Here is an 18,866-nt window from a genome sequence, read left to right as displayed (position 1 = left end):
AATTTCCATAAATGTTATACATAAAAGGAAAAAAAGAGCAGATGTGGAAACTATTCATAACGAAGTATTGAAATATTTCAACAGCCGACTAGATAAATTATAAGTGACTTTCTTAATATACTGGTTATCTAAAAGTTTCTCTTAAAAACGGCAATGAGTCTTATAAAGCTCTTAAAACTCCTGTAGAAAAACATGTGTCTGAGATTTGTATTAACAACCACAAAAAAATCAAAACTTGAGAATCTGAGCTTAAAATTTTGAACTACGAATTTAAAAACTTGAAAGGTAGCGAATATGGTCTTTCAATCTTAAAAAAAGAAAATTCATTTTTAAAAGAAGAATTATCAGAATTAAGGAAAGTTATTTGTGTCTTTGTTAATAAGTTTGATGTTAAATCAACCGTGTCTGATTTAAAATCGATTCAAAAGTGTTGAACTTTCAGGCGATATTAGTTTTTTACTTTATTTTTATTATAAATAATCTACAGTAGAAGTAGTTAGCTTCTATGAACTGGACATCTATCGAGGTCCTGTTATAGTAAGCTTTATTCTCATGGAGCGACAAAAATTATCGTATTTATTTTTAAATTCGTTGTCAAAATGTGAGAAAACAACAGAAGGCGAGGCATTCCATTGGGATGCAATTCTATTAGTCAAGAAGTTGAGTCTGCAAGTTATTTGAAATTTCTCTGACAATGGCATGGTTGTGGATTTTGTTTCGTAAGTTTCCTGCAGGACAATTTGAAAAACAAGTGTTATATTTGGATTTAGGAACTTGAATTCATTAATTTTTTTGAAGATTTTGAAATACTGAATCAAATCGCCTCTCATTTGTCTTTCTGAAAGTATTGTTAAGCCTAAATTTGCCAATCGAGATTCGTAGTTCATGTTTCTCAATCGAGGAACTAGTTTAGTTGCTCTGAGTTGATTTTGAAATTGAATTTCTCAATATCATTTTTATATAGGGGTTTCATAATGAAGCGCAAAACTCATGCGGCGGACGTACATAGGTGGTGCATAGTTTAAAAAACCTAATTAGATTCCAACTAATACAAGTTCTTTTAAGAATACCAAGTATCTGGTTAGCTTTTAATGATGCAATATTTATTTGATCAGACCACTTAACGTTATTCTTGAAGTAAATTCCTTGTGACTTTTCAATTTCGACATTTTCAAAAGAAATAAGAGTGTTGATGAGTTAAGCATACCAAAAGAGAAAAAACTTGCGTTTCAAGACAGTGTTTTAGATTGTTTCTTTAGTGTTACAGAACTTCAAACAAAAAAAAAACAATTGGTCTATTGTGCAAATGTGTATGAGCTAGTTAAGGTTGTATAGTGTTATTACTATCTTTTGAAATATCAAAAGGTATAGTAACAATGGAGATAGATTAGGGGAAAGAGGATTTCTAATGGTTTGTTTAAGAATTCTTGATTGCAAAGTAATTATATATTGAAGCAGCTTTTTTTATTCACCCCTGCAGTTAGTGTGAACTGTCAACGCGAGAAATATAAGTAGGGAGTTTTGTCACGTGACATTTTATCGCAAAAAAAATCGTTAATATATTTTTGAAAAACTTCGTCCAAAAAACGCCAGAAATGATTTTATGTAGGTGTTGAAGAATAAAAACCCACCCATGAAAATAAATAGTATATACGTACATGTAGATGTTATTTTTTTTAGAAAAGGTTGTACTACAATAATTTGTTTGGGGACGACGTTTTGGTTTAGAATTGATAAAGTTATTTAGTCTTAAATCTTTCAGTTTTGTTAAAATACAAGTAAGTTAAAATAATTCTTTCGTCCCCACGTAAAAACAAATTCTACAATTATTTATTTATTAAGTGAATAAGTTTTTTTTTTTTTTTTTTTGTAGTCTTATAGGGTGGGTTTTTTGTTTTCTAAGTAAAGATTATTATAATTTCCCCCGTCTTTAGATATTTTTGGTAAATATGCCGTTTCTTCTTTTACTTGACTAGAGATTTTTGCACACGTTGAATTCAATATTTTATATAGCTGAGATTTTATTATAAATTTTTACTAAAGGTATTCTAAAGTGAGTTTGTTTTGTGTTGTTAATGTGGTTTTTGCTAACTATTTGGTAATTGAATCACAGCAGTTTATCAGTAAGTCTTATTTGTAACTTACAATTTTCTTTTTATACAATTTACTTAGTTTTTAAGTTTATATATATATGTATATATATATATATATATATATATATATATATATATATATATATATATATATATATATATATATATATATATATATGTACACATATATATATATATAATATATATATATATATATATATATATATATATATATATATATATATATATATATATATATATATATATATATATATATATATATATATATATAATAAGTAAAAGACTTAAAATAATATATTTATATGTTTATATATTTTTTCGAATTGATGACTTGAAAATCTTTATTTATTTAGATAAAATGATATATGAAAGTATTTATGATTGGTATTTGGCTTTAAAAGATACATCTTATGATGCAATATATTGTAGATATTGTGTGGATTTTAAAGTTGAACTGTTCTGCTGCAAGAAAGCTTTAGCCAAAAAGATAAATAGATTAGTTGACACCATCAGAAAATTAAAGAAACAACAAAAAATAAAAATATTAGCATTGTTATTAGGTAAAGCCTTTTTTCCACCTGTGGCAAATTTTTCTGATAATACAGTGAATGCATCCGAAATTCTTAAAGAAACAATACTGATAAGCGAAAACAAAATGCTTAAAAAAGATCTAGAACTTCAAAAATTGGTTTCTTTGCTGGAACATGACGAAGTAATAACATTTGAAGATGGCAGATACAGTGATGACATTTGAGAAACAATAATGAAACTTCTTTCAATGAACGTGAGTATGAATAGTGTCAACGAAGTCATAAAAGTAGTTTTAAACAAACTAGCCAAAAAGAACATATCTAGACTGCCATCAGCCGCTGTAAAATGTAGGTTAATGCAGGAAGCTTCAATTTTAGGTCAATTTCAAGTTGCGGAAGCAATGCTTGAAAATAATTTGATAAATAAAAACTCTAATATAGGCAATTGTTTGCATGGTGATGGTACTCAGAAATACCATAACCATTATCAAAACTTTTAAATTACTACAAGTAGTGGGAAAACTTTATCTTTTGGTCTGTCAGAAGTGGTTGGCAAAGATGCAGCAACTGTTTTGCAAAACTTTACTAATATAGTAGATGACATTTGTGACATTGTTAGCAACTCAGCTACCGAAAAAGAAATTAATTTTGCTAAACTAATAACATCAATAAAATCAACAATGTCTGATCTTTCTTCGGTTAATCTTCTTTTTAACTCGCAGTTAAAAACATTAAGGGAAAAATTTTTGCCTATTGCAATTAGTAACTGGGATTTTCTTTCCTCAAACGTCAAAGACAATATGAAGGACATATGTAATTTTTTCTGTAAACTTCATTTGCTTGCTAATTTTGCTTCTGAAACTGATAAAGTTTTAAATTCTTTTGAAAAAATTCTGCTTCAAAATGATTTTGAAACTGTTTTTGCTTTTAGTGGTAAAGAATGTGGTGCTGTACGGTTAGTTCGTACTACATGTAAGGCATTTCATTCATGGGGTAGTGAGGAAGCTGGTGTTGCATCATGGTTTAATTCTTTTCTTTCCTCTCGTAACGATAAATCTTATTTTGTTCCATTTATTGGAAATCGATTTAATATTTTGTATTACAATGCAGCTGCCCTATACTATCATAAGGATTCTATAACAGAATTTCTTAATGCTTGGTCTAACCCTAATAATTTATTAAAAGCAATTAAGGAAGATATCACAAATCTTGTATTCATTGCTGAAGTCCGTGCATTAGGTATTATTGACAAACTACTTACTGGTCCAATGTGGAGAATTATTGAATCACTTGATAGTATATTATTTTTAAACCCCTACCTACTTCGCTTGAAAGTTAGACTTTCATCTCTTTATATCGATGCATCTTCTTTATTGTTTGCTAATGGAAAAATTTTTGAGGATACCAATCTTCTTCATCAAGATGTGGTTTACACCAAGCTGTTTGAATGCACTCAAAATGATGAGTTTGATTCTTTAACTGTTCAATCACTTGAAATTATTTTCCACTCAATTCTTGTTATTTTGGAACGTCAGTGTGCTGATCAATTACCAGGTGGTAAATATTGGAATCCATCTAATTCTGTTTCTGAAGCTGCTTCTAATGTCCCTGTCACTAATAAAGCATCAGAAAGCGACTTTGCCATTTTGGATTTAATGGTTCGCACAAAACCCAATGCAAATGTTCAAACTATCCAGGCTTTGACAATGTGGTCTCAGAACCAAACATTAGAATGGCTTAATAGTAAATCAGATGAAGAAAGAAAACAATTGCTTGAATATTCAAGAACTAAAGTAACATTAATGAAAAGCAAATATGATGAAAGAAAAGAAGCTCTTAAAAAAGATAAAGCTGTGCATCTTCTAGCAAAGCAAGAAGAAAAAAATCGAGAAGAAATTAAACTACAACATAAAAAGGTTGCAGCTTGTAATGATTTGATAAATTTAAATGTAAGGGCATGGGTATCATTAGAGGAAGCAGAGAAAACAGTTTCTAATATAGAAAAGCCATTGAAATCAAAAGTACTCCTTGCTCAACTTAATTTTTATCGCATAATCTTATGTGTTGAATGTGACAAAAAACATTTTTGTAAAACAAAAGTAGAAGGAAGCAAAAGAATAAACTTGTCTTCAGAGGAATTATATCAAAATCTTCTTATTGTTATTCAAGCAAATTTAACACCAAACAAACAATCTTTAAGTAATAATATAAGTAATAATTTAAAGCCTCGTACAATAAAAAACTCGTGATGCAGCTGTTGAAAACAAAAAAAAAGAATTAATGGAAAAAATTCAGGATGCAAGACTAAACAAACTAATAGAGCAACAAAAAAAGCACTCTTTATCAAAATTTATTAACAATCCATCTGATTTTGTAGGTTTTTCTATACAACATCGTGTTAGAGAAGAAGATGCTCTTAAAGTATTTTGGGAACGTGCGCTAGTGGTTCAAATTGATCAATTAAACGGTAGAAGAACTACATACCTTGTTAAGTATGATAACGAACCTGATGAAGTATGGTCATTTCCTTTATTGATTGATTTTGAAAAAGGTGATCTTATTCTTTGTAGCTAGGGTTGCGAGGTAATTTTATTTAATGTAAATTTAGAATTATGTTACAGTATATATTAATCTTATTTCTTTTATTGTTATGTTCCAATAGTTTGTTTTTACTGCATTTGAGTTCAGTGGTTTTTATCTTTACAAATAGTATGAATCATATCTGATATGTTTATCTGTACCAATTTTGTTTATTTGTTGTTGTTTATTTGCAGCTTAACTGCACATTTTTACTATTAAAAAAAAAAAAAAAAAAAGTTTATGCAAAAATACTATTACTTTTACATTAACTGCCTATCAAGTAAAGGAAAGAATCCAGAAATGGAGGGCTAACCTTAGGCTAATTTACTATTACTTTTACATGAACTGCCTATCAAGTAAAGGAAAGAATCCAGAAATGGAAGGCTAACCTTAAGCAACATGACAGCTCACGGATGGAGTGCAAAGTCCTATGGCTTACCTTCTCGTTGGTGCTCTTCGTTAAGTAAGTTAGACAATTTTGTCTAATTTATGAACGGAATAGCCAAGGCAAATTATGTATAAAATTGTTTGTTAACAATACACACACAGCCTACTCTGAAGTTTGAATTGAAATTCGATAATTAAAATATTTTTTCTGAGTTCAAATAATTTGCAAGATATAGTCAAATTTGGGTACATTAATAGTGCGATAATTTATTTCAAAGACAAAACATCTATTAAAAAGTTTAAGACAAATAGATAGATAAGATAATCCGTATAAGTATTTCCATGTGTCTGTTAATCTATGCAATCTCAATTTCTTAATACAAGAGGGGGGTAATAAAAGTGGATGGGGGGTTTAGTCAAGATTTAATGAACCGGGGGAGGGGAGGGTCAGAATTTACACTGAAAGTTTTATTACTTATCAGTAACTAGTATGTATTTTTTGATTTTTAAAGCTGATTTTCACTGATTTTTTTTTAGTTTTTAGATATAATTTTTTTGTTAAAACAAGTAAAAATTAATAAACGGGAGGGGGTCTTAATAAGCTTAGTGTGGGTGGCAAAGTTTCCCAAAAATAATAAATGCCCCCCCCCCCCTTGAGTTAAGGACTCGAGAGTACACAATCAAATAAAGCCAAACACAACGAAATAGAACAATTCAACGAGTTTTTCATTCATTGTTTTCAAAATTTTTAAAAAGTTAAAAACCCTAACCCCATTAAAAAATATAACATTTTTTATATTATGATAAGTGCTGAAAACAATAAATTAGTCGAATCAGTAGACTATAAGTGGTTAAATCTTTTTTTGAATCTATAACAATACTGAAATTATTAACAAGTCTTTGACTAATTTCTTTTTTTGTTTGTGTAAAAATAAATTTTAGATTTATTTTTATTTTGTACGTATTTTGACGTTTTCGGCGTTTTTTATTTGGGTCCACGTTGTTCAATTGATAATTTATTAAAGAAAAAGAAAATTAATTTAAGTTAATATTTATCATCAAAGTTTTGTTACGCTCAACGTATTATAAATTAAAACATTTGAAAATTTATTTTGTGTCAAAAAGGTTTAAAACATATTATACAGTTATTTGACTACTTCATGGTACGTCTGCGTTAACCCCCCAAAAAATTCTACTTATGAATTGTTCAAATAATTTAGATTTACAATTTATTTTCTAATAAAATTTTATTATAAGTTAGTTTACGCAACTTTTTACGCAAAAAAAAAAAAAGATAAAAAAGTTTTTTTTTTCGGTGCCAAAAATTGAACGAGATTTTTTAAGAAAATATTTCATAAAAAGTCTATGAATTGAAAATATTAAAACACGTATATCTTTGGAACTAAATAAGCTACAGAGGTGGTTGAAACCATTTTGAAAAAGAAATATATTAAGGAATATAATGCATTTAATATAAAAAATATTTACATTTGCTATAAATATTGCCTAAACTCCTTAATATAAGGTAATTGGGAATTTTTTAGGCATTTTTTAAACTTGTATATCTAAAGACATAAAACTTCAAAAAACTCTTCTTATGCGGAGGTTTATATTTATTATTTACATTATCGTTAAATTGACAATTTTATTTCAGCTTTTTTTTTTATATATTTAGATTGTTTAGTCATGTACTTATTTAAAGGGGTTTTACCGAAGATTTTAATTAGTATTCCAAAGCAAATAAACAAGCACCATAAAGAGTTGACTTTTACAGCGTATGTTGCTTTATTCAAATTTTGCAGAAAAAACTCCAAAATAAATATCCTTATATTATATTTTTTTATTGTTTCTCTCAGTCTTTTTTAAAATTTTAATTTTTAATCTTACAAAAATATAATCTTATATATGTAAGTAGTTTTAATATCATGACTCATCCAATAATTTATTATCTTTTCAATAGTTCAATAAATGCATTGAGCTACTGCTTTTAAAAAACAATTGCTAAGTTAGTCTTAAGCAATGTGAGATAATGTTTCAGATTTTTTTTTTTTGTTTAAATATATATGCGATAGTCAATGTTGTAGTACAACTTTAATTAAAAGTAATTCTTAATTTGAATTTGATTTTGATTCTGGAATTTAGAAAAATGAAAATAAAATGGAAAATAATGTATATTGTGCTTCTATCAGGTTTTTTTGTTTTATTAGTTAGTTATACTTCATGGAGAACTGTAATGATATCGGAGAATAAAATATTTAACGACACACTTTTAGTTGAAGTTGAAGGTTTGATAAACAAAGTTGCTGATCTTAAAAACAAACTTAATGAAGAACGACAACTGTACAAAAATACAATGCAAGATCAACAGCAAGTTGTTAATAATAATATTTACAGGTTAAAATAATACAGGTTGCTTGGGATCTATCCTAAGCAACCTGTACTTTATTTAACCTGTAACGGCCACCTCTTTTTACATTAGTTGGAAAAACAAAGAGAAAAAGTTATTTCTGCACTTAGGTTTATTTTGTTATTTGTAAATGTATTGTTTTATGTTGTTATCGATAACTGCATCACAAGTAAACTCATTCCAAAGTTTTATTCATTGAACTTAAAACGTTTGCCTGCCAACAAAAGTACATCATTTAAATAAATTAACTATACCATTTAATTACTTTTTGACTTAAAAATTCAAGTATGTTTTCTAGCCAGTTTGACCTTTAAGCGAATAACTGTTTCAATCTTTTCAATTGATAACAAAAACATTTCAATGCTTTTTGATCATAAACTGCATTTCCTAGTTAAAGTTTTAAAGCCAACCTGGTAAAACATGCACAATGCCAATGCTGACGAATAAGTTGGTACTTATATGCTAATACTACGTTAGCTAAAATATTACGTTAGACCAAAATTAAGTCTACAATTTAACAATACTATTGACACAACAAAATGCTAACCTGTTGTAGAGAAAAAAATTGTTATAAAGTCTTTTTAAATTATTGTATAACTAAGTTTTTAATATATGGGGAAATGGTTTTTGTTAGTTAATAATGATAAGTACAACGCAACTTGGTTGTGTGGAACACTATAATAGTTAGTAAGGTTCCATAGTAGCCTCTGATACAAACCCATCTTGTTTTTTAACTGAATGGTCAATTCGTAATTGTAAATAGTCCGTTTGAACGTTTTATAGATTGTATGTTTGCCATGACTTTATGTTTTCGTTGACATAAACAAATAAATTTTTGCTGTTTTTTTTTTGTCTGTTGTATGCTCGTATACATAGTTTTAATAGGATTTTTCCTTTTTTTTTATAATAAAAAAATGCCTCTTTTTTTTTTTTGCTGGTTTTTTTTTGGACAATTAAATAGGTACTAAAGAATTTGCAAAAACAGATAAAAACAAACGGTTACCAAAAAACAAAACAACTAAAATAGTGCTATTTAAAAGAAGTTTAAATAAAGCTTAACAAAAAAAAAATTGGGTTCACATGAGATTTTAGGGTCGTAAATCATATTTTCAAGTTTAAAAAATGTATATTTTTAACTAAATACCGTGTTTAAAGTGAAAAAATCGTGTTTAAAATCGCAACTGCTTATTTACCGTAAATTTTTACTCTCCTTTTAAAAATAAACAGACGACCATGGGCGGCCATAAAAACTAATATTTAGGAAAGCTAATGAGTTTTTTTTAATATAGTAATTCGCAGTTTCCTTTTATTTTTTGCAATAAACGATAATTTTAAACACTCTTCAGAGATTTAATTTTTATATACGTTGTTTTTTTCTTATTTATGAATGTTGTTATAAATTTACTAATAAACTTAACCTATTTTAAAAGCATAAGTGTTCATAAGTTAATAATATAAACTTATGAACATTTATGCTTTTAAAATAGGTTTTAACTGATAAACTTCTAACATTTATTTTGTTGTTCTTGATGCTATAAAAAGATCTGCGTTACCAAAATTAAAAAGAACTAAATTTGGTAATAGAAAGAATTGGTTTAAATCTAATACAAACCATGGTTTGTATTGTATTACGACCATGAATATATATATATATACATATGTATATATATATACATGTATATATATATATATATATATATATATATATATATATATATATATATATATATATATATATATATATATATTAGGGGTATTCAAAAAAAGTGAATTTTCAAATCTAAAAAACCATACCCCCTAAATTTGGAGCAAATGTATAAAAAATGAGCCTCGCAAAGTTTGAGCGCTGTCCGATCACTTTTTTCCTCCCCTCAAGTTAAAAATTTAGGGGAAAATTGACCGGAAAGTGGTAATTTTCGGGCGCCTTGATGGAGGGGTAATTTTTATTTTTTTCTAACTTTTTTTTTCTGCTATATGTATATAGGCCTATATTTTTGTTTAAAAATATATGGTTTTTTTCCTACTTCTCAAAAATCTATGTTTGGTGGTATTGAAAATCATGAAAATTTAGATTTATATATATATATATATTTATTTATTTATTTATAAACCTTGTGTGTATTAACATATACACACAAGGCCTCTCTAACTATTCCCAAAACATACCAGAGGGAGCAACCAACTTCATTTTGCCAGAAAGAATGAACAGTTGTTGGTTGTGACCTCAGCAATGTTGTTTATCTATATTGAAAAAAACACTATTTATCTATATTGAAAAATCAAAATCAGCAAGAATAAATAAGATTATAAATTTATATTCAAGTTTTATAACAGAAAAAAAATTTACAAATCTAATAATAATCAAGCTTAACTCTATATCTTTTTTCGCATCACACCAAGTCCATCATTAAACTTAATCTTTGAAATTGTACCGGATTTTTGTTCTTGTGATCTGAATACAGATCGAACTTTGTCCACAGTTTTGCTTTTCAGTTTCATCAGAATATCTATGAATATACTGCCCCATCATACCTATTGACCGTTCTGAATGGTCATTTACAAAAATCAAAGTTTCAGCATATTTTTGAAAACTTTTGAAGCATGACTGAGTATGCCAAAAATTTGGTGAAAGTTAGAGCCAGTCTTGAACTCGTTGCTTATCAAACTCAATTATGTCAAAAATCAGGTTAGAAAAGACATCAACCAAGGCAGACAAGGATGGTGGTTTTTTCCCAATTTTTGTATTTATTTTATAAATTTCCTTGATATCTTGCTTTACTTTATTCTCAGGCTTATAATAGTCAGAGCTAGGCATATCAAATGACAGAATTGCTGATGCAATTTTTGCCTTCTCCTCTGATGCTAACTCATCATCTAGCAAAGCTAAAGGTATCATTGTTGAATCCAAATACCAACAGTGTTTATACTGAGACTCTAATACAGCATCGACAGCTATTGGGTTTGATCATACCTTCTTATACAGATGCGTTTGATGTATGGCTGTAATGTTAAGAAAAGGAGCTTTGATGACATCCTCAGATTGTAGATACCATTTTGCATAAAAGCAAACAATAAATTCTGTAATAAGCTTAATTTCAATTTTCAGTTTATCATTTTCCTGAACAAACGTAAGTTGATTGGATAAAAGCCGAAGCTTTAGATAATAAATTGCTTTTCCTAAAAATCTTGCATGATGAATAGCACCAGTTTTTCTTACTTTATATGTTATAGGGGATAAGTACGTGACAACTAATTCTGCAAGCTCACTTCTATCATCTCTTGTAATACCTGGTTTACTAACGTATGCTTTGCAAAATGTTAATGACTTCATAGCTGCCTTTTCTAAAAAACTGCTTTTAACCTTATTCCAATCAAACCCTAACAGTGAAACTGAATTATAGTTAAAATTAGGTTCTTCAAAAATATTTTTAAGCTTTTTGAAAAGAGGATTATCAGGTCCACTAGTTTCTTCATTGGTCACTAATTTCCAAAAGTGAAGCATTCTTAATTCAGTCACATGATGCCTACATGCTATTTGGAGGAGATACTTATCCAGTTCTTGAGATATTCTGGAAACTGATCCTTTACTCGTCCCGGTGTTGGGTGATGTTGTATCAAAGCATATTCCTCTAGTTTTTGACATAAGTTGATACTCCTTAATTAAGTTCATTACACCTAAGAACTGATCTTCACCAGTGGATGATGCTAGTGGAGGTACTCCAAGTAGGTAAGTCTGTCCATTAATGTTAACTAAAACAGCCATTCTATCCCTCTTTAACATTTTTCCTTTGTTTAGCTCAAACAAGGTCTTCCCATCAAAATGAATTATACATGGATATGGAGATGCGTCTATGGCTGCTTTAACATCTTTTTTTGAAATTTTTGCCATGTTTTCATTTTCTTTTTTCATTTTTCTATATGCGGTAGACTAACTGCTTTTAACTGCTTTAAGATCAACACCTGATTGATATAGAATTGCATTTGTTACCTTCTGTAAAACATTTGGTGATATATCACAGGCTGTAGCAGTAAGTGAAACATTACCAGCAAAAACATCATTTGGAATTTTTGCAATTACTGTGTCTGGGTTTTCAGAGACTTCTATATGATATCAATCACCTGGCTCGAAATCAGATTCAATTGAAGAATCATCGCTTTGAATTGTGTCTATAAGTTCAACGTTGGGTACATCATCTCTCAAAATCTTAGGCTGTAAACAATTTTTCTTCCTGATGCTTTCTTTTGCCTAATTAACAGAAAAAATGTAGTTTTAGTTTTTAATTTTAAAATTAGTGAAAAAAAGAATTAACAGAGCTTGAGATAGAACTAAAGTAATTCATTAAAAGTATTGAATACCTTTTTTCTATATTTAATGTCCTCTGAACCAATAACAAACTTTCTTTCATTTTCCTGATCTTCAAGAAATTTTAGATTTTCAATCTTGTCTTTTAATGATCTTTTTTTATCTTTACTGATTGTGTCTTTGAAATTAGATTTACCAGCCCAAAAAAGTTTTTTTATTTCAATCTCAAACTCGTTTTGTTTAGCCAAATCACCACTATTTCCTCTTTTTTTTCAAGTTGGAATAGGACTTATGCAATTTAAAAAGTTTTTTAACTAAACTTAAATCAGTTAACACATCAAATCCACCTTTAATCCAGGGTCTCTTGATTTTAGACAAAATACATTCACAACAACTCTCCGAACATCTAGAAAATTTTTTTTTAGGGGGACAAGCAATAATACTTGATATTGATACAGATCGACATTGTTGGTTATATATTAAATGTTGAAATATATCCAAGCCTGTTGGAAGTTGTATATCTAAATAGAAAAATTTATATTTTATAAATAAAATAAATTTTTTAGCAACTAATGACTCATTATAATTCCAATATTAATAAAAATGTTTATACCTGATATAGCTGGTTTTGCCTCTTTTATAATAAAAAGTTCCTTTTTTATTGACCTAAGTTTTGTTTCACTTGTGTATTTATTAGAAAAATTCAAAGTTTTAAACTATCAGAATTTACACGAAAATGTATGTATATAACATTAGGCATAACAGAAAATATATTTTAAAAAATACCAATTTTCATGATTTTCAATATCACCAAACATAGAATTTTGAGAAGTAAAGAAAAAACCATATATTTTTAAACAAAAATATAGGCCTATATATATATAGCAGAAAAAAAAATTTGAAAAAAAAAAAATTGCCCCTCCCTCAAGACGCCCGAAAACGACCACTTTTCGGTCAATTTTCCCCTAAATTATTAGCTTGAGAGGGGGTCAAAAGTGAACGGACAGCGCTCAAACTTTGTGAGGCTCATTTTTTATATATTTGCCCCAAATTTAGGGGGTATGGTTTTTTAGATTTGAAAATTCACTTTTTGGAATACCCCTAATATATATATATATATATATATATATATATATATATATATATATATATATATATATATATATATATATATATATATATATATATATATATATATATATATATATATATATATATATATATATATATATATATATATATATATATATATATATATATATATATATATATATATATATATATATATATATATATATATATATATATATATATATATATATATATATATATATATATATATATATATATATATATATATATGGGTGGTCCAGATTTGTGTGGTAAAAATTCAAAATATGTCTCCATTCTCATTCCACAAGCCTAATTTTGTTCGACTATGCTAAGAGATTAACCATACAAAAAATTGAACCAATCTGAACAGTTCTAGAGGTCGATAGGATTTCATTATTTTTTTGACAATACTCAACTTTTAAGAATTTATACAAATTTTTGTGTAATTTTTGCATAATTGAACATCTATCTCAACACTGGTAAATAAATTAATGCTTGCTGAAAAGCAGATGCTATATGAATTCACTTATATATCTAATATTTTTTAGTTGTCTAAAATTTGGTGCCCAATTTGTAATAGGCACATGTCTGCAGTATTTCAATAAACAATTTATAATGATTATTTTTTTTATTTCCGGTAACAAATATTTTTATTTTCTTATACTTAATATTCTTATATCAACAGATTCATCACCACCTATTGCAGTTACTACAAGAAGCTCTGCAGAGGTATGGCTCATTGAAAAGGCATCTAAGCAGCTCTAATCATCAAGATTGGCAACAAATGGAGATGTCCTCCGTTGTCTCCTCTTTTATCATCTGGAAGCATCTCACAATAAAGGAGAGCATTCATCAAACAATTCATTAGAGGATTGTTGTTTAGAATAAGGCAAGAATCGCAGCACAAAGAATTGATTCTGGTGAAAGAAAACTTCGGAAATTATACAATTCCTCTCAGCTTCTAAAAAAGAATCGAGCTACAGACCTAGAAAGCTGTAGAATTAAAGAAGAGATGTTCAAGGACACACTTTATGAGCTTTTTGACTTGGCAACTAAAACCGCAATTGAGACAATAACCATTGCTGAAGATAGGCAATTTCTTACAACGCAGCGAGAAGATGTTACCAATTGCAGCATGGCCGGAGTTGATATGAACCTACTGGCAAAGGAAGCCAGAAAGAGAGCTTGAGATCAAGCATTTGATGCAAGGTTGTCAAAACAGCAACACTTCAGTGGTCCTGTCTCAGCCAACATCAGCAGCTCAGAAGACAGTCAAGACAGCGATGATAACCCGAGTTTTGAGATTCTGTCTTCTGCAATCTATTTCTTCTACACCAAAGCCAAAGCGTCTGAAAAGTATTGTGTCAAGCCCAGAAGTTGCTGGAGCTTTGGACAGAGTTAGCCTTCCAGATCGCAAAGCTATGTTTGTTGTTGCTTCAGTGGTTAAAGCACTAGGACATTCTCTTGCAGACTTAAGCCTGTCTAGAAGTACAATCAGGAGATCTCGAATGTCTACTCGTAAACACATTACTCAGAATGACAAAGACAAGTTTTCCATTGAATTTTCGTTGCTTCTACCCTGGGATGGGAAACTGCTTCCAGATATTACTGGTTTAAAAGAAACAGTGAACCGCGTTGCAGTGATTGTAGCTGGAAATGATTTGGAGAAACTGCTAGTGGTACCAAAATATGGAAGAGAAACAGGAGTGAAACAAGCAGCAGCTTGCTTAAAGATCTTAGATGATTGGAAAGTTCGAGACAAACCTCATGGTTTAGTCTTTGACACAACACAGGCATTTACAAAGGAGCATGTTTTCTAATCGAGGAAGCAGTTGGTCGTGAGCTTGTTAGTATTGGTTGCCGCCACCATGTTCTGGAGGTTGTTCTGAACAATGTCTTTACAGCTCTCTTTAGTGGAACAGGGGGACCTGATGTTGGCTTGTTCAAACAGTTTCAAAAGAAGTAGCTATATATTCAGCATGCGAGATTCTTTCCAGCTAAAAATGAGCTCTTTATTGGAGATATGAAAGTCCTTCGAAAGGAAATGGTAGCATTCTACACCAAAGCCATCGATGAAAAGCAACCTAGGCAGGATTATCTTGAACTGGTTATGTCTGGTCTTTTTTGGGGAGGCTTTGTTGGTGCTGAGATAACATTTCGCGCTCCAGGAGCAATGCATCATGCTCGATGGATGTCGAAGACCATCTATGCTCTGAAAATGGTACTATTTCAAGATCAGCTTACTCTGACTGTTCAAGAGAAGAAAGATCTAGTAGAGCTTGCATTGTTTGTGGCATTAATTTATGAACGTTTTTGGCACGAAGCTCCTCTGGCTGCAAATGCTCCGTTTAATGATGCTCAAATACTGAAACAGTTTCAAAAGTATCTAAACCGCACAATCGCCGTTGCAGCTTTTACTGCATTTTCTCGACACCATTGGTTCTTCTCAGAACATCTTATAGGTCTGGCATTTTTTGATAGTCGGTTTGATCTGGATGTGAAGAGGGCCATGGTAGTTAACCTCCACGTGCCCAAAACAACTCTAGCACCGAAGAGAGCAGATTCCAAGAATACCGACTTCAACAGACTAGAGACATTTGTGACTATGAGAACCTATAGTTTATTCGAACTGTTGAGCAGTACAGATAGAGAAGAGGCTAAAAACTTCATTTTAAAAGATCCTAGATATTGGGAAGACAATGAATCATATCAGAAGTTGGCAGAGAGAGTTCAAAGAATGAAAGACGTTAATGACAGCGCGAAACGTGGAATTGCATTAATTCGACAGTACAAAGAATCGATTACAAAGGATGAAGAACAAAATCAGTTCCTACTTAGTTTTGTTCAACGTCACCGCCAGCTATACCCTACTTCATCCAAAGCAGCCAAGTTGGCGAAAGATGACAAAATTTTTGATTAATAAACATACATTTTTCAATATATTCACAATATTCTTGCTTGATATTACATTTTTGTTTAAAAATTACGAAATATTGAAATACTTTAATGAAAATTGATCAGATGATCTATATTCATTAGATACTTTGCAAGCATACATATTTACTTGATTTAAATTGTTAGTTTCTTTAATTTTTCAATTTGATATTAAATAATAGTGAAAACATAAATTTTTTGAAAAGTCAAAATTTATAGCAACCCCTAAATATTTTCAGATTTGCTTCAAATTTGGCTACAATATTGCAAATATTATTAGGAACAAAGGCAGCCTTGTGGAGAAATGAATTTTAATAGTTTATAACTTTGGACCACCCTAATATAAATATATACATATATATATATATATATATATATATATATATATATATATATATATATATATATATATATATATATATATATATATACACATATATATATATATATATATATATATATATATATATATATATATATATATATATATATATATATATATATATATATATATATATATATATATATATATATATATATATATACATAATCGAATGATGCTACAAAAGAAATTTTATTTTCTCTGTCATCTTCTTTTCCAGGTCTATCAAGAAAATCTCCTACTAGATGTGGCATTCAAGATGAATCAGATATTTTTATGAAAAAAGTTTTAAAAATAACATAATTTACTTTTAATTCACTTTCAAATCCTGTTGGTTTTATTTTCCAAAGATTTGACTGCCGTGTTTTATATTGCCATTTTTTTATGTATTATCTATTGATAATATTTCCTGTATTTATATTTATAACTATTTGTGCTGATGTTGAAAATGATGGGAAATTCAACACTTCCTTTGAGTATCTCTTGAACCATAGATATCACATAGCTTTGGTAAACTAGATTTAGCTTATAAAACTTATTGTTAAACCCTGATATTATCAGATATGTTGCCAAAATAATACTAAAATGTATCATTTTTGTTTGAAGCGAAAAGATTTCAATGTTTCATCAGCATCAAATACCTTTTAAGCTTTGAAGTAAATCAAAACTATATAGAGCAAACTTTACTATAACTAATATTAACCTTACACTTTTATGTTACAATACATGTAGGTCTTCTTGTTAACATCAATTACTAAACATCCAAAGATAAATACCAATTAAGATATGTTTTACGTAGCCAAATGTATTGTGATTAAGAAACTTGTTAAAAACTGGTAGACAGCTTGTGGCGATAACATTAAAACTGTTCAAATTGATTAAAAGCTTTTTTTTTTGCTAGTTATTTAAGTTCTCTAAAAATTCTTTACGGTCAAAACGCACCGCACCAAGGACGTTCACGTTTTCTTCCTATCCGATGTCGTAAATATGTCTAGCGCAGGCATTGAACTACCAACCTCTCTATTCAAAACCAAGCGGTAAGAGCGCTTTGTTCAGAATCTGAAAGCTTTTATGAAATTCATTCATTAAAAAAACATTTGATAAATAGCAAGATCAAAAAGACTTTCTAATCAAAAGCAAATACTTTCTTTTAATTTTGTTGCTACTTTATTTTTCACAAACTACATTATGTACGTACTAAAGTATCTTTCTAAAACTCTTGAAGAATAAAATGTATAACTGATGCAGTAACTGTAAATGATAACACAACATAAATATTGACAGAAAAACGAATAGTTTTATAACTTCAACAAAGTTTACAATAGTTATAACTTAAACAAAGTTTACAATCGAAAAAGCGTACGAAGCTTGTACGAAAAAGCGTTTCCGAAGCTTGAACAGTTAACTAAACTCAAAAACCTTAAAAGTCCTTGGATGACAAAAGGTCTTATCAAATCTTCAAAAAAAAAACAAAAGCTTTATGAAAAGTTTTTGAAAAAAAAGACTTATAAAAACGAAAAAATATATAAACAATACAAAAATCTATTTGAAAAATTAAAAAAGCATTCAAAAAAAAACTATTATTGCAATTTATTAGAAAACTATAGCGGTAACACAAAAAAAACATGGGGCGTAATTAAAGAGGTAACAGGGAAAAAAAAAGATGCCACAAAAGTATTCCCGCAATACTTAAAAACAGATGAGAATGATACAGTAGCCAATAAGGCAATAGATATTGCAGAGAAATTTAATAATTATTTCATAAAAATTGGGGAAAATCTAGCTAATAAAATAACTCCTGGAAAAAAATGTTATAAATCGTATTTAGAAAAAAAAACGTCAGTTATGAACGAGCTTGATATAATTCCGGATGAGCTTAAAAAAAGCATTTAATACCTTACAACAAAACAAAAGTCCAGGTCTAGATGACATTAGCGTGAACGTTGTAAAAAATGTCTACGATATTATTGAATATCCCCTTCTGCATATCTGTAATCTGTCTTTAAAAAATGGGGTATTCCCTGATCAGCTAAAGCTAGCAAAAGTTGTTCCTATATTTAAAAGCGGAGATGATTCTATAGCTTCTAACTACAGGCCTATTTCTATTTTATCTTGC

The 18,866-nt window shown here is 28.9% G+C and overlaps 1 protein-coding gene across 3 annotated transcripts; it reads left to right on the top strand.

Annotated features, from left to right (window-relative positions):
- The first annotated feature begins 1,965 nt into the window (after positions 1-1,965).
- On the top strand, positions 1,966-18,225 carry LOC136090423 (uncharacterized). Of its 3 annotated transcripts, none has more exons than XR_010643414.1 (3): positions 1,966-2,123; positions 2,468-5,227; positions 16,971-18,225. XR_010643414.1 is itself a non-coding variant. In XM_065817037.1 (2 exons), the coding sequence occupies exon 2, from the start codon at positions 3,325-3,327 to the stop codon at positions 4,891-4,893; it is 1,569 nt and encodes a 522-aa protein (XP_065673109.1). In that variant the 5' UTR covers positions 1,966-2,123; positions 2,468-3,324; the 3' UTR covers positions 4,894-8,656. The 3 variants fall into 3 exon arrangements, 1 of the variants encoding a protein (XP_065673109.1); XR_010643415.1 differs by lacking the exon at positions 16,971-18,225 and adding an exon at positions 14,120-16,504; XM_065817037.1 differs by lacking the exon at positions 16,971-18,225 and having other exon boundaries at positions 2,468-8,656.
- The last annotated feature ends 641 nt before the right edge of the window (positions 18,226-18,866 follow it).

The sequence above is a fragment of the Hydra vulgaris genome, chromosome 14 (assembly GCF_038396675.1).
Source record: "Hydra vulgaris chromosome 14, alternate assembly HydraT2T_AEP".
NCBI classification, from domain to species: domain Eukaryota; kingdom Metazoa; phylum Cnidaria; class Hydrozoa; order Anthoathecata; family Hydridae; genus Hydra; species Hydra vulgaris.
The sequence above is the reverse complement of the archived record's forward strand: the minus strand, read 5'-3'. Positions and strand labels throughout refer to the sequence as shown.